The 24883-nt window shown below is 42.9% G+C and overlaps 3 protein-coding genes across 7 annotated transcripts; 1 reads left to right on the top strand and 2 right to left on the bottom strand.

Annotated features, from left to right (window-relative positions):
• Nucleotides 1-195: 195 nt before the first annotated feature.
• On the bottom strand, nucleotides 196-10017 carry ahi1 (Abelson helper integration site 1). 4 transcript variants are annotated; one of them, XM_076748650.1, is made up of 27 exons: nucleotides 9893-10017; nucleotides 9399-9477; nucleotides 9063-9181; nucleotides 8345-8925; nucleotides 8178-8266; nucleotides 7899-8085; nucleotides 7447-7639; nucleotides 7269-7364; nucleotides 6980-7165; nucleotides 6643-6795; nucleotides 6339-6471; nucleotides 6011-6134; nucleotides 5504-5733; nucleotides 4753-4859; nucleotides 4521-4639; nucleotides 4179-4309; nucleotides 3940-4080; nucleotides 3630-3832; nucleotides 3503-3545; nucleotides 3358-3410; nucleotides 2638-2755; nucleotides 2251-2309; nucleotides 2100-2165; nucleotides 1859-2021; nucleotides 1683-1768; nucleotides 989-1077; nucleotides 196-846 (listed from the first exon to the last, which is right to left on the bottom strand). In XM_076748650.1, the coding sequence occupies exons 2-27, from the start codon at nucleotides 9406-9408 to the stop codon at nucleotides 666-668; spliced, it is 3660 nt and encodes a 1219-aa protein (XP_076604765.1). In that variant the 5' UTR covers nucleotides 9409-9477; nucleotides 9893-10017; the 3' UTR covers nucleotides 196-665. The 4 variants fall into 4 exon arrangements, with proteins under 4 accessions (XP_076604765.1, XP_076604763.1, XP_076604764.1 ...); XM_076748648.1 differs by having other exon boundaries at nucleotides 8178-8269; nucleotides 9893-9957; XM_076748649.1 differs by having other exon boundaries at nucleotides 9399-9960.
• Nucleotides 10018-10558: 541 nt separating this feature from the next.
• Nucleotides 10559-14820, top strand: LOC143331641 (uncharacterized). Its single transcript, XM_076748726.1, has 13 exons — nucleotides 10559-10906; nucleotides 11102-11221; nucleotides 11924-12043; nucleotides 12233-12352; nucleotides 12704-12823; nucleotides 12948-13156; nucleotides 13241-13286; nucleotides 13360-13484; nucleotides 13690-13821; nucleotides 13920-14034; nucleotides 14137-14271; nucleotides 14372-14497; nucleotides 14597-14820. The coding sequence occupies exons 1-13, from the start codon at nucleotides 10723-10725 to the stop codon at nucleotides 14728-14730; spliced, it is 1686 nt and encodes a 561-aa protein (XP_076604841.1). The 5' UTR covers nucleotides 10559-10722; the 3' UTR covers nucleotides 14731-14820.
• A 677-nt stretch (nucleotides 14821-15497) lies between these two features.
• map7a (microtubule-associated protein 7a) lies at nucleotides 15498-20739 on the bottom strand. Of its 2 annotated transcripts, XM_076748724.1 has the most exons (15): nucleotides 20261-20739; nucleotides 19438-19533; nucleotides 19166-19240; nucleotides 18879-19042; nucleotides 18670-18769; nucleotides 18377-18493; nucleotides 17984-18147; nucleotides 17656-17792; nucleotides 17330-17562; nucleotides 17076-17253; nucleotides 16822-16990; nucleotides 16568-16672; nucleotides 16380-16430; nucleotides 15999-16227; nucleotides 15498-15769 (listed from the first exon to the last, which is right to left on the bottom strand). In XM_076748724.1, the coding sequence occupies exons 1-15, from the start codon at nucleotides 20382-20384 to the stop codon at nucleotides 15759-15761; spliced, it is 1953 nt and encodes a 650-aa protein (XP_076604839.1). In that variant the 5' UTR covers nucleotides 20385-20739; the 3' UTR covers nucleotides 15498-15758. The 2 variants fall into 2 exon arrangements, with proteins under 2 accessions (XP_076604839.1, XP_076604840.1); XM_076748725.1 differs by lacking the exon at nucleotides 15498-15769 and having other exon boundaries at nucleotides 16147-16227; nucleotides 16380-16432; nucleotides 16569-16672.
• Nucleotides 20740-24883: the final 4144 nt, after the last annotated feature.

Here is a 24883-nt window from a genome sequence, read left to right as displayed (position 1 = left end):
TATTCTAAAATCATTTAATCCCTGAAAGACATTAATGTGTCCAAAAGATAAAAATACAGTCATCTCCACTTGACTGGCTCGAATAATTCTTTAAAATAATTTTCAATTATACTACGAATTGCAACGAGCAGAACGCTTAGCATCCTCATGGTGTCGTTTCACAGGTGTGTTCCAGAAAGGTAAAGCACACATGGTCAAAATAGCCCATAAGCGTATTTATTTCAGCGTTTTAGATATAAAAAGTGACTTGTGATCAATGGAAACACTTTACAAAACATATGGAAATGAAAAAGCAGTATTTTTATAGCTGTAAAGAAGCGTCACATACAATCTCTTACAGGCTGAGAAAATAAACTAGAATATTACAGAAATGTTGCCTATATTATCTGTAAAAATGTACACAATACTCATTTTATGCTAACGTCAAAAATATGTAAACATACAAAAACACTCCTGCAATTGCACAATTCTTTCCGTTTTGTTTTTAATTAACAAATTTTAACTTTTCATTGGTCATTCTGTATTAAATAAAATACAGAATATGAACATACTGACTGTGAAAAATACGACGCACCTGCAAGATTTACTGTCGTTACAAAAATAGACTTCATATGAAAAGGAGAATAAAGAGCACTCGAGTTGAAAACGACCACGTGTCCGTGAGTTTATGCATCAGGCTGGAAGGCACTGTTAGTCCGGCCTGTCGGTCTCTTGGGGAGAGGCCTGTCTGTTGATCTGCCTCTCCTCCTGGTGCTCGTCGACACCGAAGCGTCTGCATCTGAAAATGTGGCTTGAGATGAAGGTGCGGGGACTCCTGGCTTTTTCACCTTCTTTTTCCTTCTGGCTCTGTGGGAAAAACCGTAGCTCACAATCAGCATTCATTGTTTCTAAGCCATAATGTAACATGTGGGTCATAAACCTGTGCTATCTTGGTGCAGTGTTCAGAAACCACGACCCTGTGAGTGCAGTCAGGAGGTGAGCCGTTTACCTGGCATCGGTCAGCTCAGGCTCGGTGTCAGAAAGGGTCGGCTCGGAAAGAAACCGGAGTTCCCCAGAAGAACTAATTGCAGCAGATACCTTGGAAAAGTGAGGAAGGAGGAAAAGATAAAATGACAGGAAAAGACTTTGCACCATACAGATGCTGTAAGGTGAACCACAATAGAAAGTATCCGTTAAAGCCATACTCCTCTCACTCATCCACTTCAGGCTGATTAGGGATTTGTCACAGTTTCACCAAACTATAGTAGACGACTCCCAGCAGAGCATGAAAGTCCTGTTTCACTCAGCATTTACATGACTATAAGTACTGACACGCTGCTATCTTGTTGATATTCTCTTTTATTCTTTATGGACACCGCCATCTTCCTCAGGCGACTTGAAGTCACACGTGCATCACAGAAGGTGCCTGTGGAAAATCATTTCAGCAGCGTGCAGGTATTTTTAGGTTGGTCAGCACCTTTTGATGGCCACGGCGTTTGCCCTAGGAGGATGAAATTCGGCATGGAAGTCTAGTGTGTGTGTATAAAAGTGTGTGTTTATGCTCATGCCAGCTGGCTAAAAGGGGGCATGGTAGTGGGAGGATGTGAATGTATACAGCCACACCCTTTAACTCCTTTTAGCCCACATTCTTACTGAAACAAGACTGACAGGACAGATGCTGCTGTATTATTCTGTCTCCTTACCCTGGTTGGTGTTGACCTGTCAGCAGCCGCCTCAGACAGGCCTGCGCGTGCATCTACAGACTGAGTCACCTCGTCATGGAAATCTCCTGCAAGATAAAATAACTGAGCATCTCGTTCCGCATTTGGAAGTTTTATACATGTCCCTCATCAGGCGTCTACCACAAGACAACACTTACTCTGATCTGCTACATAAGAAGCGAGAAAATATCCCTGCTGCCCATTGTTCAGACGACCAAACCACCAGTTGTCATTGTCTTTGTACAGCACTTGGATGACATCACCGCGCCGTACGGTCAGCTCATCAGATCGATTGGCATTGTAGTCATAGAGCGAGACGACCTAGAAGAGGTACACAAACAGCATGTGAGAGAGGGAAGGTCGCATGTGGCTGAGCTTGCAGCTGTGATGGATACTTACTACTTGCTGAACGGGAGCAGAGTCTGTTTCCACGTGGATGCCTGAAGAAATGTGGTCAGGAAGGGTCTGATGGAGAAAAAGAACAGAATTTTAGATCATTTGTGAAGACAGTAAATGAAGAAATATGCTTAAAAACCTCTTACAGCCTCACCGACTGTAGCCTGAAAGATGAGGCTCCTTTGAGGCGCTGACCGACTGGACTGAACCCGCCTGAAATGACAAGAAAACGACAGCAAAGAGCAGGCATAAATGTTTCATCTCAAACTGAAACACAATCCAGCGACCCGTGTCTCCAGAGATCTCTACAGACTCAAGAGAAAATCACAAGCGGTGCATCTTTGTCTGTGTGTGTGACGTACATGCTTGAGGAGACTCAACAACGTGTCCAGCATTTAGTCATGGTCCCACATGCTATAACTGTACATCGCACAGCTATAATCTTCCAAAATATTTGACCTCACATTATCACAGAGCCGCATTAAAACCATTCATTGGTTGAAGACACACAACAGTGTGATTAACTGTACAAGCCACTCACGGTTTTGGGTGCTCAGAGCTGCCTGGGGGATAAGCTGCTCCGCCAGAGAGCCAGACAGCTGCAGCTTGGAGTGCGGCGACAGGAGAGACGGAGGTGGTAAGGAAGCATTTAATCCCGTCTAAAAGGCAAAGCTGGACTTTAGTTGCACAGCAATTTGTTTCACTTGAAAATAGCAGTAATATAATAACTGCTTTCTATTTCAGGCACACCTGCTCAGGCTTCCTAATGCAATTTTCTGGTCAGTTGCCTTATTCTCAGGATTAAGGTTAAGGTGTTAATATTGTAATTCATGCACAACCACTTCCTTCCTTACTGTCAATAAGCAGTAATTAGGAGGTTATTGAGCGGAAAACTCTTAGTTAATGGCCTAATGTTGTAGAATATGGTCATGCAGATAAAGGCATTAATACATGTTTTAATGAGGAGCCTGGATGCTGGTGATATGCATGCTAATATGTATGAATATATGTACCTTGATGTAAAGTGTTACCCAAGATTTGAGTTTACTATTAAAAATACACACTCTATAACTTAATAGACTTATTTTTTCCTTCCTCAGCATTAGAGAGGAAACCCAAAAATAAGCTGGTTCAGACAGATTATAGAAAAAGAACAATGTTGGCATAAAAGGCCCATCAGGTTACGTCACCATCCATGACCCGAATAACGACTGCTTCGGCACACAAAGGTGTGTGTCGGGAGTGCTGGTCAAAAACTCACTGTGAGAGAATCTGATGTCAAACTCCTCCCCGTGTGAGAAGTCCCCATTTTATCTGCAACCCACACACACAACAGACAGGATCAGTGTAAATAAAGAGTGAATCCAGATGTAACACAGCACACCAACAGGAGAAACATACAGTACCGTGCTCATAGTATCCAGAAGTTGAAGACCTCTGATGTGGCTCCTGAAAATGGTTTGAAAGAGTTAGGTTTGCATTTTCTTTATTTCTACATACAATGAACTGATTTTAAAGTAATGGAGTATTTACAAGTACGGAATCCAGTTGCTCCTTAACACACTGCAATTTCAACGCAAGTCTTGTTGCTTGAGCAAACTGGTCTATGGTTGAAGCAGCAGATGCGTCCTGTAACGCCGGGGGGTCAGGAGTGTGTCTGATGGTTTTGGTGTCCACAGAAGCTGATCTGCTCGTGGCTGACGCTGCTTTTATATTGTGCACCTCCAGCTGGGACACTGTGTGATGCAGCACAACACAGCCTTAGCTTACTTTGTATTTAAATGCCTGAAGGAGTGAGCGCAGTTGATGGGAGACTCAGTCTGGGTCGGGTGTTTTCACCAACCTTTGCGGTCGTACAGGTACACGTGCACGGGCTGACTCTGACCGAAGGCACAGAAAGCAACCATGTTTTCATGAGGGTGGAATGACACGCCGTGGAGAGCGGTGGGGTAACAGAGCTCGGAGTAGACTGCAACTTGGTCACCTGCGAAGACAAAGCGGATGACAGCTGGAGCCACTGTGCAGAATACTGTGAAGAACCGACTGGCTTCTTTACTACAGAAAAACACACGTGATGCTCACCTGTGTCGGTATTCCAGACATATGCCATCCCATCCTCACTACCAGAGAAGATGAAGTTCCCACATGGCGTGAAGCTGCTGTAGATCCTCTCTCTGTAGTTTGTGGCTCCAGTGTACTTCTTCACAGCCAGGCTGAGAGAGTCGCATGAATTGTGGAAAAGATATTAACAGATATTTGGATAGATTGGAACAAAAAATCTATGCTTTGGACTGGAACAACAAGTGTTGTGAGCAATAAATGATTGACAGTGAGCGCAGGCTTTCTGAGCGACATTCAAAAAGCAGAACACAGTTCAGTCTTTCCTGAGATGGTACTTTTTAAGTTTTGTCTTATCTTATTTACATTCTCAAGTCCATCATCCTCAGGACACTGTCTTTGGAATGGATGAGCAGGCACCGGCCGTTTGGATGGAGCTGCAGCATGTTGATGGGGATACCGCTGAGGTCACTCTCATCAATTTTCTGCCAAGAGAAGAAGCACAACTGCTTGAGTATGTTTGCTAATTACCTAATCTGACATATGTAAAGTCTACTGTCTTATGCACATCAAACATCACAAATATCATCTCCTGTACCTTCTCTACACACCAGCGATGACACGGCTGACGCTGCCTGCTGTCACTGACTGAAGTCTTCCACACAATGATGAGGCCTGTGTTGTCTGCAGAGAACATTCTCCTTCCTAATTACAACAAAAGGAACATCGGCTGCAAGTGGAGACAAGTACAATACTCTTCATTCACATTACAAAAGGAAGCAAAGACGTGGCATGTTTCAACAGGTTTCTGTGATAGGAGAAATGTTTTCAACCTACTTTGAGTACTAAGGGACATCTCAGGTTCTCAGAAGCAGGTAGTCCATTGCCTATGGACTTCGGTTTATGACTATCAACTGAATAATACAATCCAAAGTCCATCTTGGTGGCCAGTAAGCAGTTCAGCTAAGATAAGCTACATGCAAGTTTCAATGCGACTTGAATGATAACAGCTCTCAGGTAAACATTGAAGCCAGGGCATGATAAGAAATAAACCCATATATAACTGTATGATTCAGTATTTCTCACATACAATGGATCTGTTTTATTATCATGGTGTCGTCCAAGCCCTAGTTTATGGAACACCCCTCATAAACAACAATAACTCACTCAGGGTCAAATGAGGGAAATACATTATTAATGCACAGCAACCACTCTTATCTTGTGCAAGGTAGCAGGTGGCTGTGGACCTTTCTGAGCGTGCACTGGGTGAGCGGTACACAACATGAGCAAGGCTTCCGGTTTATGATAGGGTTTGCACACTTAACGCCACAACACTAACGCCACAATACCTTCAGAGTCAAAACAAACTGTGTTGATGAAACTGCTGTGCCCCTCAAACTCCTGCAGCAGCTGGCCGTTCACATCATCAACATCGAGCCTCCACACTCGTACCAGAGAGTCGTAGCCCCCCGTCACCACCAGGTTCTGGGCTGTGGGGTGGTACTGAGCGCAGTACACAAAGGATGGATGAGGGAGTACCTTCTGGGCCGTTCCCAGTAGCCTCTCCACGTTCCACTCTCTGAGAGAGGGGACCAAGAAAAACTGAATAATGCAAACAATCTTTTAGGGCAAAGAAAGTGTGTTCTTTAAATAAGACTCAGCAGACCGTCGCCACTGTTGCCCCAAAAATGCTGTGTCACTGGTAAAATAAAGGCATAGTGAGCCACTCACCACAAGGAGTACTAGCTCCCCCTAGAGGTGGCACCAAAAAATGCTATTGCAGCACTCAATCACCAGCAGTAATCCCTCATTCACTGCTTATCAGCTGTTTTTTGATGTAACAAACAGAGACGTACCTGACAGTTCCATCAGAGGAGGCAGACAAAAGGCTCCGATCGTCTCTGGACCAGCAGAGATCATAGACTATTTTCAGATGTCCACTGAAGGCAGCCAACACCTTGCCAGAGGGAATCTCATACACTGAAAATGCACATTAATAGGTTATTCTTTTCTAATGTTTTTTTTCCTTTTTTTTGTATATTCTTGGACTCTCCTCCTGAGTTTATCTCCAGAGCTGTTCATGACTACTGTGTGTAAACAGAGAGTCAATTAGCTGAAGAGCTGCTGAGGTGTCAAGAGGAGCGTTCAGCAGGGGGAGCTTTGCACAGACGAGGTGTTGCTTACCTACAACAGGGAAAGCATCTCTGTCAGCACAAGCAGCAGCCAGTATTGTCCCAGCATGAGAGAAGAGCACTGTGAAACAGCCCATCTGACCACCACGGAACGACAGCATGGGCTTGTTTGGAATCCGACAGACCTTCAACAGAAAGACACTGGTAACTCTTGTGATGTAGTGAACCTAATCCAAACAATATCAGGGTGCATGCAGGGTAAAAAGACACTACAAGAATCATTTGCAATTCTACCGTTCAGAGTTATTATACTCAGAAATCTTTTATATCGAATAAAACTTCTTGATTCCACCAACCTGACCGGGCAGCCTGCTCCATCTCAGGGCCGGCGGCTTGCTGTCCAGTGCCTGTGTCAGGCCTCTCTTGGTGACCTCATTCTGCAGTTCACTGTAGGAGGTGCTGCCTCGCTCCTCCTGCAGTGCCATCATGGACCGAATGCTGGGGTCCACCTGCAGAACAAAAACTTCAACTTCAAACCAAAACATCCGAAACAACATTATATACAGAATTACGAACATGTAACGTGAAAATTTTGTCTATCTACATATCCATAGTAGAAATGTGTGACAGAAGTATTCATAATAAAGATAAACAAAGAAATTAACAGTAGCTATAAAGCAGCAACTGACTTACATGCTCAGGGAGTTTAATGCCTTTCACCGTAACATAAAGGGTGGATGCGTATTTGCTTCGGGGGTACTTCCTCCACCACTCGACCACCTCAATTGTTTTAGGTTGTCTCTTGGCCCGAGGTGGAGGACAGAAGAGCTGGAGGCGAAGCTTACTGTCGATGTTCAGCACACCATTCGTACCGACGAGCTAAACGACAGGATGAAAATGTGAAATAAATACTGAAAAGAACTATTAAATACAAATTCAGATTCAGCCTTGTCTTTATAAATGATCAGAGCAGACAGAGTACCTTGAGGAATGCCCACGCAATCTTTCTGAATCCTCGCTCATGCTTGTCAACGTCAGCGTTGGCCCTTGCCTCTTCCATGGTTATGGGGTCAAGGATCTTAACGAAGCATTTCATTAAAAACAGTTACTGACAACGACAAAAAAATTGTCCAAATGTGTCTAAATTAACTGTCTCTTACTTCAAAGAAGAGTAAAACTCTGGGGCTCTCAGCGTTTTGTTGAACAAAGTAACCAAAGCGCTCATTGAAGATGATCTGCTCCTGCCACTCAGGGATGATTGATTTGTTCTTCTTGAAGTCAAAGGGTTGAGTCATGATGGGGAGGATGTGGTCAACATTCTCTTGCTCATAAAAGGAGGACACTGGACGATGGCTATGAAAAACAACACAAAGACATTTAATTTTCAAGCAAGTACATAAAAATACTGAAACTGAAGCCGTACACTTGGGGGGATTTCCACTATGTTGTGTTCATTCAAAGCTTTTAGCAACCTCTAAAGCATGATTAGATTGAACTAAAACATAAATACGTATGGTCCAAATGTTACAATGAAGTATGCAAATATACCGAGCAATACCTATGTGAAAAAAACACTGAGCTGCAGTAATGTGAGAGTCTGGAAATGTCTCACCAGTCTTCTTTCTTCACATACTGTCCAGTGACTTCGTCCACAACATGGATCTTGACCATGGGGTGTGAGATCAGCAGGTTGTTCTTCAGGCGATCCGTTCTGTGGACGTACACTCCCAGCACGAGGCTGTCATCAAACGTCAGTTGCTGTGCTGCTTCTGCCTCTGTTTCACTCTCATCTTTGACAACTGAGGATGGGGAATTAAAAATTGTGAAAATCGTCAACATCATACAATGAACTGACTTCTTTATGGAACTTTGCAAATTAACATCCAGTCACCGTGTTTTTTCTTCTTCTTTTTCTTCCTTCCCTTGGTTTCTGTTTCATTTTCCACATCGGCATCCTGGTCAACATCTTCATCTTGATCCCTACTGGACCAAAATGTATAAAATCTTACTCATATGAAAAAATACATAAAGATATGTCATATTGGTGGATATACACACCCTTCTTCTGACTGTGCGAGTACAGATTTCAGCTTTTTCTTTTTCTTCTTTCCAACATCATTATTCAGCGTAACGCTTTGGGAGACAACGCTCTCGTCCTCAGTCTTGACCCTCGTCTTCTTTAAAGTCCTCTCCTCCTCCCGTGCAATCTGCTGCTGGTATTCATGCAGCAGCTTATCCTCTTTGTCCTCCACCTGACTCTCCACCTTGGCCTCTGTACTTCCTTTGCTTTTCCCCTTCTTACTTTTTTGCTTCGGTTCCTTTCCACCACCTCCATCATCTGGCTCCAAAGCAATCTCAGACTTGGAGGCATCAGCATCCTCCTGGATGTAACTTGAGTTGTCCTCAGGCACAGGGAGGGAAGGAAGCTCCCTCTTACTTTTCCTCTTGCTTTTTGAAGTTTGACTCTCCTCTTGGTTTCTGCTGTTGTTGATATTCGCTTTTTCCACCGTTTCCCTCTCTCTTCGTTTATTCTTGGTGTAGCGAGGGCTGCCCTGCTCGGGCTGATACGTGTTCTGGAGGATGGTCTCATCGTCTTCTGTGTCCTTCTCAAGGTTGAGATTCTTTTTTAGAGTCTGAAGCTTAAAGAAACAGAGGGAAGGGAGACCAAAGCATGTCAATATGTGTAAGCGTTTCAACACTAAACTATCAAATGTTTAAAGTTAGCTTTCATGGTCTCCGTCACTGAAGGAAGACCTACACATAATAGTACACATACCACAATCGTCTCCTGAGTTTCAGTGTTTTTCTTCTTCGCCTTTTTCTTCTCTGATTCAGTGTATCTCTTGAACACTTCATTGAATCTTTCCCGGGTCTTTGCCCGTTCTTCACTCTCACCTGTAGAAAGGTTACATAATTATTAATGGGCAAAGTGGACATGGGCGGGCTACTTAGAGGTCAATTAAATACTATGTGATCAAAGCAATACGTTGCTGTGATGAAGGGTTAATATAGCTAATTACTGTACTTCAGTACAATTTAGAGGTACTTCTCTTTCTATTTTATTTCTACTCCTCCACATATCAGATTTAAATACGTTTTTTAGGTCACTCACCTGCTGGCATTCTCAGGCACCGTAATGTCTCTCATTCTGAGAGCAAAACGAGAGTAATCCAGGGAGGAAGGTTGCCATCCTGAGGATTCAAAACAGGCATAACGCTAACGCTGCACAACAAAATCTCTGCTGGATCATACATGCGCGATTAGTTTAGCTAACCGTTACGTGTTTCACGCAAGTTTAGCGGTTTAGATGAAAACACTGGAACAAAACCGCCTCGTATTTTATGTGATATCTGTTTAGCTGAGGCTAAAACAATCTTGGGAAAAGCAACCTTTGAGAGAAGCTAACAGGTAACCGCTGGGTAACGTTAGCTGCGTTAGTTAGCTTGCTAAGTGCTAACGTCAGCTAACATAAGCGGCATTGTTCACTTAATACGTCTGCTACCGTAAGATTTACATTCTTCTACAAACAGTCAGCGCTTCAAAATGAGACAAATTCCACACAGGCGTATTTAGAAGGCTGGAAAGGAGTTAGCTGTGTGTGTCTACCCTGCAGTGATTGCACCGTCCTCCAACTTCACCAACAACGCTGAGTCGGTTACCAAGTCAACCACAACAAGGATGAACGTGAGGGCGGAGCGTGGCGACCATGTTCGTGACGCAGTAACGCAAACAACAAATGCACCAATGAAATCGGAGGACGAAACAATCCAAATTACGTAACTGTTAAGTAACTACGTAGCTATCACGGAAATAAAATAATTAGAAATAAGTAACAGCAACTAAATACATTTAATTATTTGCGTATTTCTATTACGTGGGACTCTCCTCTATTTAAATGGAATTTGCAAAGATTATTTACACTATATATATTTTATCACAGAAAACACTACCCGAGAGTGAGACAATACAAACATGGAGTACAATACAATCACACGTAATAAAGAGGAGGCTGTAACCTACAGAGGAAGAGCATATTAATAACTAAATAAATACATACAATTAAGCTAATATGCTGGTAAAGATTTTAGAAATATAGATACCGGCATAAATTGAATTGCTTTCGTGTAAAACTACCCAACATGAAGTGATCAAGTCCACTTCAACGACCAACTTCATTTAAATACTATAATGCATGTATAGCGTAACACCTTTAAACGAGGCCAGCTATTAAAACAATATACTTATGATTTAATTTTAAAATCTGCATTCAGGACTTTTCCCTTTTATTCAGGGTTGTACAAATGGTCTGAACAATGCAATGCACTGTAATGACGTGAAATTGACCTTACAGTCACGTGACGCTGCAGGAGGCGTGTCTGTGCAGGTTGTGTGAAGCGGACAGGTAGGTGCCGTTCCCCACTATTGAGGATGAAGTCATGGCCTCTGGATTTTGTGAAAATTGTCTCCGACTGCTCAGAGAGTTTACTGCTGATTTGAGGAAGGTTTGCAGAGAGTTTGAGCAAAAACTAAGAGACTTTTTCAGAGAACTTTGTCAGTGCACCTGCTTTGGAGATACACCTGAGAGGACGACTCAAGAGTTGAGCTTACACCTCCTGTGTGGTAGGAGCATTGCAGCTGTTCGTTTTCTTTGTTGTGGCTGTGGACAGGAAACACACTTCTACAGACTCCACCTGTCTCTTTCATATTGATATACATGTGTTATTAAAATTTAGAACAATGAAAAATGTCTGTGTAACTTAACAATAACTAAATCTGGGAATATTCATCGTTTTTTTCATCCTTTTCTTCTCTTAGATGCTGAAACTCAAATGCTTGATCAGGGAAGTCTGCAGACACTGAGCAGACTTGCAACCTCAGAAAACACTGATCTGCAAATGACTGCAGCCATGTGTTATTTACATCTGAGTCATCATTGTGAGTAAAGGAGTCAGACAGATTTTTATGTTGCTTCTGACAGTCTTCACGATAGCAATGACTTGCAGATCAGTGGCTCATGAAATGAAACTATTGTTTGCTCTTCAGGTTTCTCGTATCAGTCACTGCAGAGATAAGCTCCTCGGCGAGTACGACCAGTATCATGCAAATTTTCAACTGTATTTTTTTTCCAGCATTGTCAGATAATTTCCAATGTGTGTGCACTGTAGCGTTATTATGAAGATAAAGCAATTCATTTTATTTTGAAATCCCACAGTATGATATGCTTTACCGTAATAAACTGGTAGCTGGTGGCTCATATAAAGTGACTGTATTTCTTGCAGTTCAGTTTTCACTTTTGTCAGATCATTGTATTGATAAGCACAGGTTATGCTCGGTAGTGTGCAAATGTGTAAGCATTATTGTCTTTTGCACATATGCAGCAGCTGACAGATGCCTGTGTTTACTTGGTTGGGTTACTAGAACAACTGTGGGAAGTCGCTGGTTGGACTTGAATTTAAAGCTGACCACAAGTCAAATATGTAATGTCGTGTACTGACAGTGACAGCTGATATAGCTTGTTTTCAACTTGTAGACCATCCTTATTCTAAAGAAATGTAACAAGCTCATATAATTTGCTCTTCAACCACAATAATTTTTGTCTTTATTTTATCATTTTTTCCCTTTCTACTTGAATTACAGTGAAATCTCCCTTACCAGATGCCTTCATGGAGCCAGTCATGACCTTACTTTTATCAGCTGACCTGGATGTGCAGAAGACTATCTTGCTCTCCTTGGTTAATCTGTTAGTGAAGAATAATGGTAAGAGATAAGAAGCACAAAGTATTTGAAGTATTGCCTTTTGTCTATCCATTAGCCTTAACCTCGCCTCTGCATTTAAAGTGTTGTAATGGATCAATTTAATAATGTAGCACAGATTCCACCTGACCTCACACAGTACGTGTGGGTCAGGGGGTCATAATGACTGTCCATCATGAAATCTGATTTCAGTGTGCAAAGAGCTGGTGATTAAAATGGGGATGCTGGTGCCCATACTGGAGCTGTTCCAGTCTGGTGATGGCGAAGCTCAGAGTCACTCATGCGCCTGCATCACCATGCTGGCCTGCTCAGGTTTGCACCAAGTTTTTTTTTTTTTTTTTCGTCTTCTTCTACTTCTTGACAGTACATAATTTGCATAGTTATAATGTATAGAAAACATAGCAATTAATGTACTTTTGTGTTGCTAATTTGACCATCTGTTCATATAGTGTTGCAGTAAGCTTTGACAGTGTGGGTGTTTTTGTTCTTCTGCAGTTTTCTATGACAATGACAGTACTTTGTCTATGTAATTCTGCAGACTGCCACATGTGCTGTATGAGCTTGTACTGCAAGACAAATGGTCAACATGACTTACATACATATTGTAGATCTGTCTAGATCAGCTGAGCGTATGTGTGGAGGTTTCTCTTTCTGTTCATGCAGAGTCAAACAGGGAAGCTGTCATGTTGGATGGAGTCATACCACTGTTGGCTTTAGCAAAATCCTACGATCCACAGGTGCAACAGAACGCAACGTGGGCCCTGTTACATCTCACACGGTCAGGTGGGATCATTTCCTTTGAATCTCAGCGTTCACGTATTTTTCATAAAAAACAGAGCCGGCTGTGTCCGTGTTCCTTCCAGTTTTCCTTTGCTTGGATGTAACGGGGAAACATTATCTTTTCCAGATTGGTCAACCAGGATCTTATGTCAAGCAGGAGCCATTCCTGTGCTCGTACTTCTGCTGCAGTCATCAGATTCAGTGCTTCAGTTTTACAGCTGCACCGCTCTGTGCAACATCGCTGCTGTCCGGGAACACCACCCAAAGCTGCTCAGCATCGGGGGTCATTTTTTGTTAAAGTCTCTTCTGACACTCGTATCTTCCTCTGTGCGTAAGGTAATTGTGACATGTGGCTGACAGATGAATTTGAAGGTAAATCAGCAACAGTGTTCAAAAACATGTTTTTTATTTCTTGTTCAGAATTCAACCCAAGCATGCAGATGCCTACAGACCCTCTCAAAGAATGGTAATTATAAACAGCAAAGCAAGAAATGAACACCGAACCCAAAGCAGATGCTGTTTGTGATTTTTCTGTGTAGTTCTGATCCAGGAGCAGCTGATGGAGCTTGACTGCATGCTGCCTCTGAAGGCGCTGCTGAAAACCTCTTTTCCTGAGTCAGCCCTAACGCTGCTGTCTGCACTGTCCGCACACCCACCAAACAATGTACGGTTTCCTGCACAAATTGTTCACTGTCTGCGGTGTGTTACAGCTGGGAGGTGGTTGGAAAGTATCTATAAATCCACAGGGACTTTCTTTTTCTTTTCTTTTGAACAAATAATCACTGGGTATCAAAGAAGTAACTGCAGATATGAGGCAATTATTCTGTTTAAACCCTAATATCGACGATATGTTCACGGTCTGATTCCAGGACATCCTGGTCAGCGAAGGACTGTTGGATGAAATCGGTCAGCTGCTTCATCGTCACAGATCCAGCTCTGTTATAATCACACAAAGCTGCAAGATAATCACTGACCTGTGTAGCTCGTGCATGAGTCAGCAGGTACACCAAGGCTACACATCGTGATTTCATGTCGTGTGTGTTGTAAGTGCATGGTGCCTGAGATAGATAAAGTCACGTTGAATCTTCTCCTTATCCAGGCTGTGATGGAGGGTCTGTGTTTATCAGGACTCCTCCAGGCTCTCGTATCTCCCGCCCTGTCAGATGAGACCTCGCTGCACGTGACATCATGCTTGTATCACCTGATGACCCGGGGTAATAGACCCAGACATGTCGCTGCTCAAACATCTACTGTTCTGCTGATCCCTGTTTATATGAATTATTTTCAACATCCTCCACAATTTCTCACTGTTCCAGATCCACTTAAGTCGAACTTGTTGGTGACAGTAACATCAGAACAAGTTGCAAGACTAGTGAAGTTATCAGGACAAACACAGAATCCTCAGTTGTCGTACAACAGCGCGGCCGTCATCAGCAAACTAGAAACGTCTGGTAATGTTATGTGCAAGTATTACATCAAATAATCAGTCTGGTTTCTACTCCGCACAGTAAATATTGTCATATTCTGTGTGCTTTCACTGTTTCAACCCAGGGGAGATGGTGCAGCTGCTGAGACCTCACTACCTTAACATGCTGGACTACCTGTTAGTGTTTCTCAAAAACAAAGATGTTAAGTTCCAGCAGCTTGGCATAGTTACCATCTTCAACCTCAAGAAAGGTTTGTATTCACTGTCCACCTGCGTCTTTATCACAGGAAAAGTAAGGCGATCAGGCATTCAGGAGTTCTCGGGCTGCTTTGTGCTGTCGTCCTCTGCAGATGCAGAGTTTTCATCCCTGTTGGCCAACAGTGAGTTGGAGGATCAACTCAGGAAGGTGCATGCGCAGACGGAGGAAACCAGGCGGCTGCTGCAAATGATTCAGCCCCTATCTCCATCTTCTGTTAACTCTTGATTTTGTCAGTACAAATACTGCAGGATGAGCCCAGCGGAGACTGTAGGAAGCATTCATTCGCAGTGTGGACAAGCAGCATTTTTATATTGTGTTTTAATGTGTTTATTTTACAGTTTTTATGTTTACAGTCAACAGATTAAGTGGAAAAACAAGGCGACAGATGCAGCATAGTATCAACTTTAATTAAATATGGCATATAGTTCAGTTTTTAACAGGTTAACAAGTGACAGGTATAAGCAATACTTAAACTTTAAGATCAAATGATGATCAGATACATTTGTTTTTATATGCTTTTATTATAATAAACTCACCTAACCTCTACGCCTCAAACCTTGCTTTGTAAAGTGATTGCGCAATAATCAAACAAAGCAACTGTCAGTGCAAGAAACGCTTTGTGCATTGTACTCTCTAAAACGACACTCACGAAACTGAAGCAAAGTCTTTGGAAACTAAGTTCCTTAGCAGCTTTGAAATATGTGATTGCTATACTTCACAAACTCAAAGGGTAAGACAGGAATTTATGGAGGAAGTGAACTTTCACCAGCAACCTAAACTCTTGTGTTCTTAGCGCAAACAGCCACTTAAGCTATTCTAATTCCACAGCCACAAAACTGGGGAAGGAAAAGTGCTTCGATTGCAAGAAATATCAGGAATAAGCGAAAAGCATATGGCTAACATGTGTTGTGATTGTTAGAATGGCTATTCCTAGTATTTCACAGAGGCAACTCTATGCAGGAAACTATCGGTACCACTGTCTACATCTACTGTTTTTCTGGATAGTCATTATTAGTTCAGAAGCCTGCTGTACTGAAGAAATCAATAACTTGCCCAATATTTGTGCCACTGGTTACACACAGAAAAGTGACCGAATGCTGACGTCCTCAGTGAGAGGCAAGGCTGTGATTTTACATGCTGTTTCACGGTGCCGAGAGGCAGCACAATGGCTGTTCCGCAGTCATTCCTGTGTTTCACAGGGAGATTGCTGCTCTCCAACAAAGTCTTTGAACGTCTGCCCACTCTGCAGGTGCTCAGATGACCTCTGAAGTAATGCACAACGGGGAGACAAAAAAAGATATCAAATAACATGTTTCAGAGCAGCTGAAGAGATGAGTAGAACACTTGTGATGCATTTTTAGGTTTTCAGCAGGCAAAACCTTTTCGCTTTGAAGGCTGCCAGGTTTTGCCTGACAAAGACCTGGTTGGTGCTCGGCCTTAATCCCCCACCCTGAGGACAAGCGCTCTCGAGTGATGTGCTGGTCGTGCCTCACCTGCTCGTTGGTGGGTCTGGATTTCCTCCAGGCCTGTGAGAGTCCTCAGAGACCTGCGTTCTTTGAAGGCCACAACAGGTACCACGTCCTCCTCATTACTCAGCCCCAGCTGTGAGGTCTTAGTCCCCATGGGCAGCTTGACGGCAGTCTCTATAGTGCCATTGTGGACAGGCTCTGTGTTCTCCTTTGGTTGGGCTTCATTTGTCATGGTCCTCACTGGTACAGATTTCTGTAAAAAAAAGTATTAGCCAATTTAGTCAAGGACAAGCTGTTTGGCTTTTAGAAGTGAAGCTGGTTAGTTATTAGTGGATGCTGGATGTGCGTCACAACAGCCCAGAGGCAACGTTTTCAAAAACTACAGTGAACAGCAGTAAATCTCACCGTATCTGGAGAATCTGTTCTTCTGGTTCTCCGCATGATCTCCTCAAGTCGCTGGAAAAGAAAGCAGCTTTGTGAAAACACTCAGTCCCTTTTAATAAGACAGAACTTTTCATATTAATCATTTGATGAACACAGATAATGAACAGTTTTGATAATTGAACTTTTCATCAAACGTTTTCAAACATCACCTTTTTTCTGGCTTGGCGTGCTGCCTCCTCTTTCTGTGCGAGGATTTCTCGTTCTTGTTTGATCTGTTCTGCTTTTGCCCTCTCTTTGGCTTGTTCCTCCTCTCTCTATATTTGACAAAAACAGGAAAACATTGATTGTCCTTTAAAAATGAATGAGTAAAAAACAAACAAACGTATCCACATGGATGCCTGTAGGGGCAAATGTGATTCCTTTTGCAGTTTCACTGAAGCACTGAGGAGTGTTTGTTTCCAACCTGTTTTTGCAGAAGGGCAGCTTCCCTCATAGCCTGTGCTCTTTCTTCCTCGGCTCGTCTCTGCTCCTCTTCCTCCCTTCTCCTCTTCTCCTCTATGAGACGTTGAGCCTCGGCCTGCTGTCGCGCTCGCTCCTCCGCCCTCCTGCGCTCCAGTTCTTCACGACACCGCCTGGACATGTCATAAATTGTAACACACCCGTCTTAACGGTCTGCCACTGCAGAGCTTCTGTCTCGTAGGTGAACATGCTTGTTACCTTTCCTCCTCCTCTCTTTGCAGACGCTCCTGCTCCTCTTTCTCCCGTTGTAGTCGGGCCTCTCTCCTCTTTTCAGCCAGGAGACGTGAGGCCTCCTCTGGGTCTGTGGTCCCGGCTGGAGGCCTGCATGTGACTTCAGGAGGCTGTGGAGCTTGATGAGTAGGCGTTTGGGGAAGACCTGAAGAGAAGTAACTTCAATATATATCTGAAACACGTTAAGTATCAGTATCTAAACTCAGTATTTCTCAGCTTACTTCCATCTCCTGCTGTTCCAGCCTCTGTCCTGCTGTCGGGCAGGTTCGAACATGGAGCCTCTGGTGGATTATCATTCCTCATTTTCTCTTTGTGACCTTCAGCTGATGTCCTGACAGGCCTCGAGTTGCCAGGAGAGAGGGCAGAACTACAAATGGCAACATCTTCCTCGGGGACCGAGGGGAGCTCGAGCTGCAGCGGGGTTGAGTGTCTGCTGATTGATCTTCGGGGGCTCCTTTAAGAGACAGCAGAAGAGAGCAGATGTCCCACTTTGTTCAGATTCCTGTTACTATGTCATGAATGCACAGCGGACAAACATTTCACCTACCGTTCAGGTGAAGGGGAGGCTGTTCTGCTTTTTGTAACGGCGGCTGCTTTGACCATGGTCTTGACGGCAGGTGATCTGGTATTTAAGCCGGCGTTTGAGCTCTTCTTAGTTGTGTCTTTTGGTCTTGCTGATCTGGTCTAAACCAAAAAGAAACATCGTCAGAGTTATCAGAATTCATTTTTTACATCCCCGGTTTCAGCCCAGAAAGTCTGGCTGAAAAAGGAAAGGCTGAAAAAAACGAGACAGCTGGGTGATCCTAAAAATAATAACTGATACAAACACTAATATTAAGCAGCACAGCACGTATGAGAGGAACAGATAGAATTACCTGCGCCAGACTGGTGCTTCTATGCTGGCTGTTGTTGGGACTGGGGGAGGCAGATGGCCTTTTCTGGACTGAACCAGAGTGTTGCTGGAGCTTGTGAGGGGTGGTATTGGTGGTGGTGGTAGTCATGGAGTGAAATGAAACTGCACGGCGACAAATATGGACAACTGAGCCAGTGACATGTGCCACAATGAGGGAAAATTAAAGGAAATATGGACAAATGGTGGAAACAGAGATGGAAATGTGAAGCAGCATATAAACAGAGAGGAAAACAAGCGGCATCAGTGATCAAAGTACCTGGAAAGGTTAGTTGAAGTAGTATCTACAAACCATTGGCATTGCATTGCTGTGATATCAAAGCAAATGGGTGCATTCTGTTAACATGAGGGAGAGTACCTTCTCCTCCTGACTGACAACCAGCACTCTTGCTCCTGGCCAGATAAGAGCATGTGGGGGTAAGGAGGCGACTGACCAAGTTCTTCTCCCATGGTGTCAGTGGTGAGCGACGTGGAACTAGCGTATTGATCAGTATAAAGTTTTAAGTGCAGCAAACAGAAGATAAGGCACTGCAAGAATTGTTGTGTTAAGATATGTTACACAGAGGACAGATACTGTTAAGTATGGTGTTTAGTTTAAAAAGCTCGCGTTAAAAGAGAGGAAGGAAAGTAAGTGCACTCATCTCCACTCACCGTTCTTGGAGAGTTTCCTTCCTCTGGAGTTCTGACTGAGGTTCTGCTGGGCCCTTTGGCTCTTCTCCAGTGTCTTACGCACTGCAGATTCATATCGCTCCTTTATTCAAGAAAACAAGCTTCAGCGTTGATGTTACTCAATCCAGAGCTGTGAAAGCATCATCCTCACAAACAACAAAAGTTCTCTTATTTCCACCATCAGAACTCACTCTCTCCTCCTTCAGCTTCTGCTTGCGCTTCTCTTCCACGGCAGCACGCCTCCTCTCCTCTTTGAGCCTCTGCTCCAGGAGTTTCTTCTTGCGCTGCTGCAGTTGTTGCTCATAGTATTGCAAAGCCCGCTGCTCCCGCTCCACCCTGGTCAGTTCCCGAGAGGCTGAGGGAATATAGTTAGCCAGTATAAATAGATTAATCAGCTATGTAAATGAATCTTACAAGAAATCGAGGACAATGCATGAACAGCGTCCTGTGAATTGTACCACCGTAGGAACTCTCATACCAAGTAACTTCTGGTGCTCTTCTCTTCGTTCCCGTGCTGCTCTCAGCCTCTCATCAACATTTGGTCCACTGGCCACTAGAATGGCAAAATAATACTTATCAGTCACTGGTCTGATGCCACAAATTACATGAAATGCTATTAGCAGTTACGTTAAACATTAGAACCAAGATCTGTGCTGTCTGTAGCAGAGAGTCTGCTGAAAATCACAGTCCAATATCCCAATAATACGACAGCTGGCTGATAAAAGGGTGAGTGTGAGAGCTGTATCAAACCTGCATTTGGCCGTGGAGAGGCTGTGTTGCACATTTGGGCAGGCTTGTTGACAGAGCAGGCTGTTTTCTTTGCCTGTGTATTTGGTTTGATTTTGTCTGAAATCGAGGACAAAAACAGTATGTCGTTTGGTAAAAGGAATAGCAATACCTCTGACTTGTTTAAGTTCAATATTCTCCTGATATTTGGATTTTCCACCATATATAAACACACAGGATTCTACTTCTTCTAAATACCCATTTTAGTACACAAACAGATGATGTGAAGGGGCTGCTGCACATAAACCAAAAACAAACCAGCTTGAAATACCCATCACAAATAGTGGCTGTTATGGACTGGGATGGCCTGAGGGTGAGCCACAAATGAAAGAGCCATTATAAAGTGCCTACGTATAACAGGCGAAAAGAACATGCTAGCACCTGACCAGTCCCCAGGACGATGACTGAAACAACCAAAGAAAAAAGGCACAAGCACAAGACTGATATGTAATTCGTTTACAAGCACAAGGCTGGAAAAAAAAATCACATGGACGTCTCCCTTTAGGGTTAAACAATATCAGGATGCTGATTATTCTATGTGCATTATGTAATCTGGGCTCACTGATGCCCCCTGATTTCACAGTAGCCATGCTCAATTAAAAAATACTAAATGATTTTTCAAAGAGAATGTACAATCTATACAATCTACGAATGCGTCATCAATGTGAACATATGATCCTGTATTTAGGATCTACAGTCATGCTGGCTTTGCTTCAACAAAAGGCTTGTTTTGATCAGATACCATACAAATTCCTCTGAAACAAGGGCAGAGACAAAAGCCACTGACCTCCCGTCCTTTCAGATCCATTCCTCTTCCTTTGGCTCTCGATGGTACGTGTAGAAAGCGGTCCCTGCGATGGAGGGATGACACTCTTCTTCTGCACAGCCATGCTCGGTATTGAGCCTGGCATACCAATGCTCTCACTCAAAACCCCCCTCCTTTCTATCTCCTCCTCCTCCTCCTTTGAATTTCTATTTCAAGATGCCTTCGGGTCCTCGCTTTCCAAGTGCGCTGTGCAAGGAACTGCCCTTTGCATCAGCTGCCTGTCCATCTGTGCCAAAGCTAACAGAGGAAAAAAAGCATCCAGTTATACCCCTATCCAGTGAATGAAAGCCACGTAGGAAAACAACTCCTGTCTCCTTTAAGGTTATGGAAGGATGGAGAGATTCTGATCATGAGCGAGTCTCATCTATAAAAAGGCTACTCTCCCTTTAAAGAGCTCACCCTTGTGAGCTGCTCTGCTTTACTTTCTAGATAATATAGCTGTGTCACTTTAATTCCCCCACCACACTGCCTGATGCTGGATGGAAGTGGCCAAAGGGATGCAGCGTTTCCTGGAGACCAAAAAAAAAAAAAAAAAAAAGGAAGCAAAGCCTGTCCTCGTGAATAATTGCCATGACAACAGTGGTATAATGTTCAGTGACATACATTGCTCGGACGTTAACTCTCTAATGGAGTCAGTGTCCTCAATAGATCAGGCAAAAAAAATTGAGTGTTTTTACCCATGATTCCTCCTTGATGAATGACGTGGTATGACCACTAGATGGTGGTCTTTCTTGAGCTGAAGTCAGCCTGGCCTTTAAAAGGCTTCAGCTACGTTCACAGGAGTATCAACACCACAAGAAATACTCCACTGCAAGTAAAAGTCCTACATGCAAAACCTTACTTAAGTAAAAGTACATGAAGTATTATCAGCAAAAGCGTATTTGAAGTATCACTGTGCAGTGACAGTAGACTTTATAAACTGTTGGATAGATGAATGTTCAGCAATGGATCATCTTCTATGAGATCATTATATATCGGTAGTGTTGCTGTTCTGTGACAACCACATATTTCTAAAAAGGCAAGAATTTTTTTAAATAGTTGATTTAGTGTAAGAAGTAGGAGAATTTTCTCAACCCATGAAGAACACTCAATCCTTCAGGTTATCAGAGATGTTTAAATTTTAAATTTCCAAATTTAGCAAGCAAGGGCATGAAAAACTGCAATTTGTAAATTAATGACTAAAACTGTCACACAAATGTAACACAGTGCAGTAAAAGTACAATAGTTTCCACTGAGATGGAGTGATGCAGATGTATAAAGTTGTATAAAATGGAAATACTAAAGTAAAGTACAAGCACATTTTACAATTTGATGCATTTGTAGAAGTAGTAACGTTAATCTTACCCACATTACACCAATGGACGTGGACCCAGAAGGGTTCAGTCAGCTGATGTTACCGCAAATATATCTATCCTCCATCCTGTCTGTGGTGATGGTGCCTGTAAAATAAGACAAACAGAATGAGTGTACAGTTTTCTAAGATATGCTAGCTCGCCATCGTTAGCCACATTAAAACACTAGTGGCTTTAACGTTTGTTCGTTTTTCCGCCATGCTAGTTATCCATGCACGCGAGGCTGCTAATGACTTAGCACTCTTCAAATGAATACCTGCTAATTAAGCTAACTGCACTACACTACAAGGCTGGCACAGATTTTTCTAGAGTCGAAGTCATTTCCAAAGGCTATCGGTAAAGCCTAAGCAGGTTCTGTACGAGGCAAAAGTAAGGCACGATAAATAACTTCCGTAACCGAAGAAGTTACGTTAGCATTAGCAGCAGTCATAGCTAGTACTTCAGCAGTCTATAGAGCTAGCTTAGCTTAGCGAATATAGGTACATTTGCACAATTTAACGGCTGAAATAAGTCAACTTACTTTCAGCTAATATTGCCTTCCACTTTATTATTCCTTTACCGATATAGATCTATAATCTGAAATTAAGGTGAATTTGGAAAAACAACAACAACAAACAAACAGCGAAAGCGAAGCGAAAAAACAGCGATGACCCCCCCCTCCGTGGCCACCAGATGGCGCCTCCACTCATTACTGAGGCCGCACCTGGTAGTTCAGGTAAGGTAAGTGTGGTATGTTATTTAAAATTGGTAACGTTCTATCAAGACAGACTGTTTTTACTAGAGGCTGACCTATCCATGTTCATCATAATGGCATTGGATCAAACAGTAGATGTAGGTTACTGAATAAGCACTGTCTTAGGGGGGCTTGTGATGTGCTGCTGGAAACAGGGTTAAGCGCACATTTTGGGCAAAATTTAGCTCCAAATAGACTTAACCTTTTTTTCCATTTAAGTAACCTATGATGTAAGGATTTGTTGATATATAAGACATTTTAAACTGTAGAAGAAAGAGACCAGTCATTCAGATTTTGAGTCATTTTATTTAACAGTCTGGGGTCATTTGAGGTCAGATTCACCTGGGCCCTACGTGCTCGCTGCCTAGTACAGCGCACCCCCCCAAACCAACCATAACAATGCCCTCTGGCTGTGTTTCAGTGATGAAGCTTGCCAATATCCCCCATCCCAGAGTCTGAAATGTGCCATAAGGATACACTACACCACAGTCAGGTGGTGTGCCCACGGAGTCACTGGAGCACAAACATGATGGTGATAACTGGCCTACAACCAACAGCCAAAAAAGGCCTTTGGACACTGGACCTACATCGGATAAGATTGCATGGTTGGTATCAAGTCATTCTGTGGCTCACCCTAGACGACATTGTCAAAGGTGTCAATTTAAGGGCTTGGTTGCTTGTGCATGCATATTCATTAGTGTTGCCTAATTATTCATCCAAACTACAAATAATAACTCATTTTTTTAGTGGTTAGTTGTGTTTTTTAAGATGATATCTTGCATCTGAGACGCCTCATCTCTACAGGGAGATTCTCTAATGTTTTTAATCAAGTTATTTTTTGTTGTTTTATCTGACCAGAGCAGTCAACCATGCTACATCTGTTTGGTGGCTGATGTCAGCTTCGAGGTGTTTAAAGGTGCATTCGATGACAACACCCATCAGAGAATGAGGTTAGTATATTAGACTACAGGGGCAACCAGTAACTGTGCACGATTGGTGACATGGTTACCGGCCATCCTGGAGGAACTAGGACATCTCCTCAACCCCTCGTAGCTGTTAGTGAATCATGTAATTAAGGGCAGAATCCCTCAACAGAGTGGTCAGGTTGGAGTCACTGAGAGTATCACACACTGCTAAGGCGGCAGGAAGAGGATGCGTCCATTACAGTTCTCAGTAAAGACAAGACACAAGGAAAGTGGTCGCATAAAGTTAAGCATGATGTTTTGTTTAATACACACCTGCTAAATATTGGTGTATATACTGTATGTATCCCTGAACACAGAATGCTGTCATATCCCTAAATGGGTAAAACGTAAAGATATTTACCCAGTTTGATAATCATGTTTGTGTGTTTCCCCGTTATTCACGCTGAGCAAAATGTATTTCTTTTGTTGTGAACAGTGATACCTCCCCTTAATGAGGATGCCACATGCAACACTGACTCGAGCGCTTCAATAATTCAGAGACTTGTTTCATCGGATACCAGCAACTTTAGACTTTGACGTATGGCTTACAGACTGGCTGTATGTGTAATTGATGAGACGATGAGTTGTACTTCGGCATTCAAGTTGCATTGAATAGAAGTTGCTAAAGCATGCCTCAACTCAGCAAAATAATGCAACATAATCAGAGCTTTTAACACGGCTGTTTTCAGTTTGTGGGGAAGCATGTCACACTGCGGTTTCCTTATTTGATCCTTATTTATTCAAGTGCATAGCTACGTGCTATTTAGCATATATGTGATTCAAAACTGACTTCAATTTTTAAACCTCAAGGCTCAAACCTGAATGAGTTGGAGACACGAGGCTTTGCAAATAGGATCTGACACCAGTTGGTGATTCCATGACAAAAGACAGTGTGTCTGCACCAAGGCCCAATTTGGAGCAGCACCCTATTAAAGATTAAGAGGGAGCATTCTTCCAACTAGGCTGGGCTGACATTTTGTTTACTTCCATGAAATTCTATCACCAGTGACACGGCAATATGCTGATTACCTCATCTTCACGTGTTTTGAGGCTTTTCCAGTGAAGCACTGTTTGATATTGCAATTGCAAACAGATGCACCGTGCCAACGTATTTTTTTAAATATAAGCCACAAGGCACAGAAGGCAGCATCTTGTACTTTTTGGGAATTCATTACTTTAGTTAGGATGACGCTCCATTATACAGAAATACTACACAATTACAGTTTTTCAGTAGGATTAATTTAGTGGCCTGTTGGCCTGGATGTAAAAGTTGCTGCTTGGCTTTTCAGAAGTCATCTCAGTGGATGTTTTTGGATTCAGGAAGAGCATGTTTTATATTTTCTTTTGCTTTGTGCACAGCCTATGAGGATTGGCAGGCTGCTAATTGTGACGTCTCTCAGCAGACCCTAGTTATAGTTACCAGTCTCAGGTTCAACACTCATGCACTATTCATTGGTGTATCACATCACTCCTCCCCAACTTCAGACTTGGACAAACCCAATTCTTTTCTGTACAACTTTGCTTTGTTGCCTTA

Source organism: Chaetodon auriga, chromosome 14 (genome assembly GCF_051107435.1).
Source record: "Chaetodon auriga isolate fChaAug3 chromosome 14, fChaAug3.hap1, whole genome shotgun sequence".
Lineage (NCBI taxonomy): Eukaryota > Metazoa > Chordata > Actinopteri > Chaetodontiformes > Chaetodontidae > Chaetodon > Chaetodon auriga.
This window is presented reverse-complemented; position numbering and strand designations above follow the sequence as displayed.

Bases quoted from the DNA above. Each gene is read 5' to 3' on its own strand.
- LOC143331641 (XM_076748726.1), top strand. From the start codon at position 10,723: ATGGCCTCTGGATTTTGTGAAAATTGTCTCCGACTGCTCAGAGAGTTT. The intron at 13,157-13,240 runs GTAATTGTGACA...TTTCTTGTTCAG, and splicing joins TATCTTCCTCTGTGCGTAAG to AATTCAACCCAAGCATGCAG. The intron at 14,272-14,371 runs GTAATGTTATGT...GTTTCAACCCAG, and splicing joins CAGCAAACTAGAAACGTCTG to GGGAGATGGTGCAGCTGCTG.
- ahi1 (XM_076748647.1), bottom strand. The intron at 5,734-6,010 runs GTACGTCTCTGT...CCCCTCTCTCAG, and splicing joins TCCTCTGATGGAACTGTCAG to AGAGTGGAACGTGGAGAGGC. The intron at 3,546-3,629 runs GTAAATACTCCA...AACCATTTTCAG, and splicing joins AGCAACTGGATTCCGTACTT to GAGCCACATCAGAGGTCTTC.
- map7a (XM_076748724.1), bottom strand. From the start codon at position 20,384: ATGCCAGGCTCAATACCGAGCATGGCTGTGCAGAAGAAGAGTGTCATC. The intron at 19,241-19,437 runs GTTTGATACAGC...TTGCCATTCTAG, and splicing joins CTCTCCACGGCCAAATGCAG to TGGCCAGTGGACCAAATGTT. The intron at 17,254-17,329 runs GTAAGCTGAGAA...ACTTCTCTTCAG, and splicing joins TGGAACAGCAGGAGATGGAA to GTCTTCCCCAAACGCCTACT.